The 8,506-nt window shown below is 36.5% G+C and overlaps 2 protein-coding genes across 2 annotated transcripts; both read right to left on the bottom strand.

The window, feature by feature from the left end:
- Window positions 1-1,700: 1,700 nt before the first annotated feature.
- LOC11432951 (cell division control protein 48 homolog D) lies at window positions 1,701-6,020 on the bottom strand. Its single transcript, XM_003625628.4, has 9 exons — window positions 5,856-6,020; window positions 5,594-5,762; window positions 4,804-5,032; window positions 3,711-4,477; window positions 3,401-3,622; window positions 3,231-3,302; window positions 2,864-3,145; window positions 2,369-2,728; window positions 1,701-2,258 (listed from the first exon to the last, which is right to left on the bottom strand). The coding sequence occupies exons 1-9, from the start codon at window positions 5,882-5,884 to the stop codon at window positions 1,959-1,961; spliced, it is 2,430 nt and encodes an 809-aa protein (XP_003625676.2). The 5' UTR covers window positions 5,885-6,020; the 3' UTR covers window positions 1,701-1,958.
- Window positions 6,021-6,310: 290 nt separating this feature from the next.
- LOC112416725 (putative ATP synthase protein YMF19) lies at window positions 6,311-7,359 on the bottom strand. The gene has a single exon (XM_039827391.1). It carries the CDS (start codon window positions 6,723-6,725, stop codon window positions 6,312-6,314), a length of 414 nt encoding a protein of 137 aa, XP_039683325.1. The 5' UTR covers window positions 6,726-7,359; the 3' UTR covers window position 6,311.
- Between the last annotated feature and the right edge of the window lie 1,147 nt (window positions 7,360-8,506).

Raw genomic sequence — 8,506 nt, forward strand, 5'->3', positions numbered from 1 at the left:
CACGATTAACCTAAAAAGTCAATTGTTTCTTATAATAAGGACCGGAGGTAATATTTCGAAAGCGATGCACTCAATTTTGTAAACTGATACTTATATCTCGAGGTTTTATTTAGGTAATTATTCGCCTCTCGAATTGTTCAAAATTTTGCAAAAAACAATCATCGGGGGTACTAGCACAATGAAATCCATTTTTAAGAAAAAAAAGTACTAACTAAAATTGTCAACGGAGAGTGATAATGAACAATGTAAAAGGGTCTATTGAACAATCTTCTTATATTTAAAGATAAATGCTAACAAGTTTAGATCACTAATTAAGAAATCAAATTAAATTATATTATTCGGAACATGATGCACTCAATTTTGTAAAAGTTTAAAAATTGTCATTTTCAACTCTAAAGTTTTATTATTGTCTTTTGACAAATAATATCAAAATATTTTATTTTTTTTATCGGCAAATATTATTAAATGCCATCTCTGCAAGACAAGGTATGGACGAAACAAGATACAATGGTGCCGCATATAGACGGTACACCATAACCACCTAAAAACACCCATGAAGATAAATCCACCAAAACACATCATCACCTAAAACAGACTCCAAAAAAAAAAAAAACAAGTCATGTAAACACAGTATCTACCACCGCCCATTGTCACTATTACCCGCAAAGAACACCCTCAAAATAAAACTCCCAGACCCTAACACCCATCTTGAGCTACACTTCGAAGAGCACCTCAACGAAGAATCATGCAGCTTCCACAACCTCGCGACCTCCGATCCACCGAAAGATCACAAAACAAAAGCTCAAAAACCAACTTGAGTCAAAGAGCTGACTCCCAATCTCGAATCAAAAGTGATCGGTCCACCAGACTTTAGTACCAAATTAGCAGAGCACCCCTCGCCCCCGATACACCAGAGAAAAACCAAATCAAGTCAAACAAAGATTGTAGCTAGACCCCAACTCTCGATCTCATTCAACAAAATATCAGGTTATACTAACCAAGACTCAAATCAAATAAATTTGCTTCTACTAAAATAAAAAATATAAAAGTTCGCTGACCATATGAAAAGTTCATTAGTACCATCGTTCTATAATAAATACACTCTTATGAATTATAAGGAAAAACATTTAAGAATAATTTTGTACTATAAATTTGCTTCAAAAAGATCTTTTATGTACATGTTTTTTTTTTTTGTACAAATGTAACTAATTACTTTTATTTTTTGGTACAAATGTAAATATTACTTTTAGTAAAGATGTTAAAAAATACATGCCAATAAAAGAAACAGCTTCAAAGAGATCATTTATAGTCCCCGTAAATTTAGCTCAGTTGATAAAAACAAATGCATATTATATGTATGGATCGGAGTTCAAACCCCGGACACCCCACTTTTCCTCATTAAAAATGTGAGTTCAATGAAAAACCGATGTTACAAAAAAAAAATATGATTACCAAAAGTAATATTGTATTGATAGGTGCTATATTTTAAACGAGACTTTTTAATTCAACGAAAATAAACGACACCTAGAAAGTTTAGAAGACCATTTTGCTGTTCTCTTCAAGACCATCTGCTAACAGCTCAGAAAACACAGAAACAACAAATTTCGAGCATAACAAGTTGTATAGCAGAAATTTTTCGCGCATAACATTTGCTATAAGAAAAACTTCAACTCCAAATAGTAAAAAACTAAAGACACGAGTGAAATCTGTAAAATTTTGTTCATGTGAAATGTCGCGCTTCAGAATTGAGCAGCAAAGCTTCAAAAGCTGTCAGATTATACAAGAAACTGGATAACTTTTTTTTCTAACTTAGGAAGTGGCTCGCACCTAATGCTTGCCATATAAACAAATGCTTTTAAGAAGCAATGACAATAATAATCCAAAGAAAGCCTTTGACAAGTACATAAATAAGACAGCACTGGAATTCTTAAAACGAACTACACACATACAAGTTTGACCTAATTGTAAAGATCATCATCATCAGCTCCAGCAGCAGATGAAAATGGATCAGATGCACCTGCAGCAGCAGCACCACTGGTGCCAGAATCTGCAAACCGAAACTCGGTTCCAAACCCTCTGGACTGCTGCAATGTTTGGGCGAATGCCTGGTACTTGCGAATGTCAGCGTCGCTTACACTCCTCCGAGCGTATTTCATCGATTCCTCAAAATGAGCTGCCTTGATTTCAGCTACTTCATCTTCAATGTCCTCTTCCATGGCCTCGGGGTTCTCGCTTCTCTTTCTCTCTTTTTCAATGTCCTGTCAAGACAAATTAATTTAAGAATAATGTTACAAAGATCCAATGTCTAAAAATTCAATAGTCAAAGGATTTAAAATATGGAATACAAAAAGGGAGCCCAAAACTGTACCTTCTCAATGTTCTCTCTTATGGCATACTTGCAAGCACGCTGGCAAATCTCAGTAATATCAGCACCACTAAAGCCTTGGGTGTACTTTGCAAGAGCTCTAATGTCAACATCTTTAGAGATGGGAGATTTTCTCAAGCAAGCTTTAAATATCTGATGACGGGAATCTTCATCTGGGAGGGGGATATAAATCAACTGGTCTAGACGGCCTGGACGCAGAAGAGCTGGATCTATAATGTCCGGTCGATTAGTTGCGCCAATGATGAACACAGTTTTCTTTGCTGACATCCCATCCATTTCTGTTAGCAACTGGTTCAAAACCCTGTCGGCAGCACCCCCAGCATCTCCTACACTACTACCTCTCTGCAAGATAAAGCAAAGCAAATGTTAGATAACCACGGCTAATGTTCTCTATTCCAAATAGTTAGAATGAATGAAGAGTCTTAAAATTTGACGATAAATTTAGTGCCAACGTCTAATTCATAGTTTAGTACCAACCTGAGTTGCAATGGAGTCAAGTTCATCAAAGAATAGGACACATGGAGCAGAACCACGGGCCTTGTCAAAAATTTCCCTCACGTTTGCCTCACTTTCTCCAAACCACATTGTGAGTAGCTCGGGACCTTTGATACTGATAAAGTTTGCCTGGCATTCATTGGCAATAGCTTTTGCCAATAGTGTTTTACCACATCCAGGAGGACCATAGAAAAGAACTCCCTTCGAAGGCGACATTCCAAACTTCTCAAACTTTTCAGGGTGTTCCACTGGATATTGGACAGTCTGCAAAAGAGAACAATATTAAAGTTCAGAGGCAGATGAAAGGAAACTAGTGTATCAATGGTGATTATGTAAGAGCTTCACTGACCTCTTGGAGTTCCCTCTTAACATTTTCAAGACCGCCGATATCATCCCAGCTGCAATTAGGCACTTCAACAACCTGGTTCAATAGAGAAGTTGGAATTATAGATACATCAAAACTTTGCATGGTACATACAAGCTTTATACTAAAAAACAAATTTCTAGATAAATACTTACTGTTTCACGGAGAGCAGAAGGATTGCTTGATCCGAGCGCAGTCGCGAAATGCTCATTTGTCACTGCCATGGAGTTCAATATTTCAGCATCAATTGTCTCATCTTCCAAGTCAATCACGTCCATTTTTTCCCTGATGCATTGAAGTGCTGCTTCGGTACACAAAGCAGCTAAATCAGCACCAACATAGCCATGTGTCTCCTTAGAAATCTTTTCTAAATCAACCTGCAAATGACAGAAAAGACAAATATCTTTTAGAACTAAAAATTTTCAAATTAAGCCATAACTTAGAGGAAAGGAATTTCAATATTACATCTTCGGCGAGTTTCATATTCTTTGTATGAATTCGAAGAACCTCAAGACGCCCAACCTCGTCTGGAACACCAATATCAATCTCCCTATCAAACCTTCCAAACCTCCTAAGTGCAGGGTCAATGCTATTGGGCCTATTTGTGGCTCCCATAACAATTACATGTGCACGTGATTTAAGACCATCCATAAGGGTCAAGAGTTGGGAGACAATCCTCCTCTCTACTTCACCGTGAGTTTTCTCTCGCTTAGGAGCTATGGAATCTATCTCATCAATAAAGATGATGGAAGGTGCATTCTTCTCAGCTTCCTCAAATGCCTTCCTTAGATTGCTTTCACTCTCACCAGCAAGTTTCGACATTATCTCAGGGCCATTAATGCAGAAAAAGAAGGCACCTGTTTCATTTGCAACTGCCCGAGCAATTAAAGTCTTTCCAGAACCAGGGGGTCCATACAAGAGAATCCCCTTTGGTGGCTTGACACCAATAGACTTGAATAATTGTGGGTGCCTCAGTGGCAATTCAACCAGTTCCCTAATCTGTGCCATCTGCTTTCTCACACCACCAACGTCATCATAACCAACCTCATCTAAGCGATTCTCATCTTCCCTTTTAATGGGCTCTCCTTCACAGAAAATCTCCGTGTCAGGGGCAACAACACAGTACTCATGTGGGTCGGTTTCAATAACCTTGAATTCTACACTTCTCATCCCACCTCTCACAAGGAAGAAGTCACCTTTCCTCACTGGTCGATATGCCTCCAAGAAATAAGCTGCAAACATAAAACTAGGATTAGAGAAATCAAAATTGTAACAAAATTGTAATTATCTAGAAAAAAGCTCTCAAAAGATGCAATTCAGTCATTATTCTCAAATACACATTAAATAAAAACGGACATGCAATTCAGTCATTATTCTCAAAGACAAACATCACATAAAACCAGACATTATCACCAAAAGAAGAAGAAAAAAAAATCACTAGATATTGTAAGGTAAACCACCACCCTTCACATTACCAGCCTTCCAAAAACGAAGAGAAAAGATCCAATGATTATGGCAATTAATATAGAATAAAAAATAGAATGAAACAGTAACTCACGTTTTAAGTATGCATCAAAGAGATTCCCAGTAACTCCTTCAATAGTATCATCGACGGGAAGAATGTGAACTCTCTTTCCATATTTGACATCAGCACATTGATGCACCGAAACAACATCTCCAAGCCTAACCCTAAGATTGTTCCTCACAACCTTGTTCATTCTTATTTTTGGCTCTTCACATGTTTCATCAGCGAGTGCAATACATATAGTATCTTTCCTTTTCTTACCCTAAAACCCAAAAACACCAAAGAGAAAGATAAAAATCACATTTGAAACAAATCACCCTAATCAAACATGATAAAACACAAACAAAATACTGAAAAAATCTCACAAAAATTAACGGCTACACAACAAATCTTAACACATTATGGGCACGTTCGGATCAGCTTATTTTTTAGCTTATGCAAATAAATAAACTTCTATGTATTATTCATAAGCTTGCCAATGTAGTTATGTAAATAAATAAGCTTTTATGCAAATAAATAAGCCTTTATGTATTACTCATAAGCTTGTCAAGGTGGTTTATGAAAAAAACTTATGAAGATACAATTTTCGTTAGTAAGAATATGAATTAACATACAGCCTTATTTATTTGCATAACCTAACATGTACTATGTTCATAGTTATAACAAGCTACGGTTCAGGTTTCAAATTTAACATGAAACCCTAATGTTACACACTTTGATAACAAATTTAGCAGTTTTATTAACAAATTGACTTAGTTTAAGCTAACCCTAACTAATAAAAAAAATAAAAAAAACGAATCTTCTCTGCAAAATTAAACAATACCTTGATCAAGATAGTGTCACCGCGGAATAGTTGAAGCTTTTCCATAGTCTCGGGATGAAGAGCGACGACGGAGTTGTCATCGTTAACAGCTTCATCAACAACCAAACGATTTGGGGCTTTTTTGCGTTCGAGAATTGCAGTGCTGAAATCTCTTTTTGTAGTTCCCTTACTGTAAAAAAACAAAAACAAAATCAAATTAATGGAAATTGAAATAGAAGGGAAGAATGAAAAGGATCGGTGAAAAACGGAGGAGGAAACATACGCATCGGAGGATTCGGGTTGATTCGCCATAGCGGAAGAAGAAGAAGAAAGTGGTGGTTGAGTTTTGTGAATGTTGAGAGAAGAGAAAGAAGAATGTTAATAGAATAGATCTGAGAGAGAGTATGTGGGGTTTGGGCGTTGTGAAGATATTTATAGGTGGGGTTAGCTTCCTTTCTTGTTACCAAAGAAATTTATAATATCTTTTTCTTATACTATTATTTTGTCGAATCAAATTTCTTCTTATTGGTATGAGTCATACAGTATCTTTACAAAATTTTATATCTTCGAGAACCTTCTTTATTTTTATTTGATTTAAAATAAGGATATATATTTGTAAAAAATTGATTTAAATCATCTTGGAATTTGTTAAATATATATATATATTTATTCCCTCCATTTTAAATTATAAGCAAATTTTGACTTTTAAATTCATTCAATTAATGATGTATATGATCACTCATTTAGGGTTTGAAGAAGAAGCGTCGTATAAGGACTTCGAGATCAAATATAATATGTTTCTTTCCATTCCTCGTGAGCCACTTATTTCTCCGAAACAAGAGAGAAAAGTTATTTTACTCCTATTTCCCAATAAGTCGACGGCGTTACACCATTGGGATACTTCGAATAAACTAGAGTACATATAGGATACACCGGTGCTAAAACCTTTTCTAAAGATATCTTCCAAACTGTTGGGGTCGTTGCTCCGGATTTTGTTCCCCCGGTTTGAAACCAGTTGGTTCCGTAGTTTGAGAATTCTGCTGATCCCCAGTACTCCATCTCCATCATTGCATATGGGAATATAGAAAGTAAAGAGGAAAAGGCATGACCAGAAGAATTGTGTGAAATAAGTGAATTTATCCAGTTGAGGCATGATTGATTGATAAACAATGATTCCCTCCGGACTCTCTTTCTGTCTGAAGTCTTAAAGAATGAATTCTATTGAGTTGTGGTTGTTGACCAACAAATTATGCATGGGAGAAAGATTCACAAACGAAAACTAACCTTGATCCAGAAAGAAAGAAGGCCCCTCCAGAGACCTAAAACCTCCATATCAAGAGAAGGAATTGTCCACTGAACACTTTATTTTTTAATGCAGACCAGACAGACAGTGATTTCTGACAGACAGAATCCCCCTCAAGAAAAATAATCCAAATCGAAGGCCCTCTCACCCGAAGCTAAGAGCCCTAGCTAAGTGAGCGCAACAGTTTAGACTCCACCATAATATGTAATTTGGGGATGCTGCGGGAGTGCACGGTGCCCGGAGACGAACCGGCGGGACGTTGCCATTGGCCCTTCCTGTACAGGATTGCCTTTTCGGACAGGAAATCGTACAGGCCCAGAAGCTCATAGTCGCACACCAACCAAAGACTAAACTAAGGCAGCTATTGAGGAAGAAGGAGAGGCTAACGAGATAGGGGCGACAAAGCGAGGGGATTGAGCCTTTCTCCTAGCGCAAGAGTTTTCGTCGCTGGATTAAGACGACTTAGCTACTTGTCTGAAAGCGGAAAAGGAAGCTGACTAGCCGGAATAAGCAAAAATAAAAATAAAAAAGGAAGTCATTGGATTATTCGCTTTGATAGGATTGTCTCCTTATGTGGTACTCGACCGGCTATACTTCGATTACTTTTTTTTGGAGTTTCTAATCGTGTTAAGCATTTCCTATAGCTGGCGAGAAGGGATCGCTTATTAACGAACCAACCTGGCGAAATTCTAAAGAGGGATCACAAATTGCCCTATTTGAGGGACAGATGGGGAGGACGTTTTGCCATGCTTTGAAAGATTGTAGTTGGGCAAGATTTGTTTGGTCTGTTAGGCCAGAGATCTGGTCGCACTTCATTTCAGCCCCCTTACTCAATATATTTATTAAAATATCCATGGTGCTGGTATGCATACAGTGTCGGAGCTTGAATGGCCTCTTTCAACATTTCATTTTTGAAGTAGCAATTCACCAACTCTGGGCATGGCGCAACATAATGATTCTTTTCATTTTCCTCATAATCCTAGTGATCTCATCATTGCTAAAGCCAAGGAAATTTCAAAAGGGAGTTTCTCAAATGGGAAGCTCTTGATCAAAATTTCATGTTTGACTCTCGAGTGACAATTTCAATGTACTATTTTGACTTCTTAAAAAATACTATTACACTTTTTTCTATTAAACCAGGAGAACGGACAAACATCAAGGGAAGCAAAGACATCCCACTTAGGTGGAAAAAAAAAAAAACCATTACGCACAAGACAGGATAATATTTATTCAAATTTTAAAATAACTAATATAAGATGTCCTAAAATTATAAATAATTGTCATACAAGGACAATATGTCGTCAATACGTTTTTGAAAATAACTATTATATGGATTAGGACGCGTGTAAATAATAATCAATATTTTTTTTATCACCGACAATTAGATAATACAATTTATTTTTTGTGTTGAATTTTTTATTATTTTAGTTATATCCTAAAATAAATTTGATCTATATTAGTTTGTATACAATTTCCAGAGTTCGGGTATGCTCCATACAACGAGTTTGAATCAAATCAACGCTAAAAATCAAACCTTTTCACGATTTAAGAACGACCTAGATGAAGAAAAAAAAATTGATTTTTAGAAGATTAAAGAAAAGGGTTTTGAAGAGGATAAATAAATAGGTGAA

The sequence above is a fragment of the Medicago truncatula genome, chromosome 7, assembly GCF_003473485.1.
Source record: "Medicago truncatula cultivar Jemalong A17 chromosome 7, MtrunA17r5.0-ANR, whole genome shotgun sequence".
Classification (NCBI taxonomy): Eukaryota; Viridiplantae; Streptophyta; class Magnoliopsida; order Fabales; family Fabaceae; genus Medicago; species Medicago truncatula.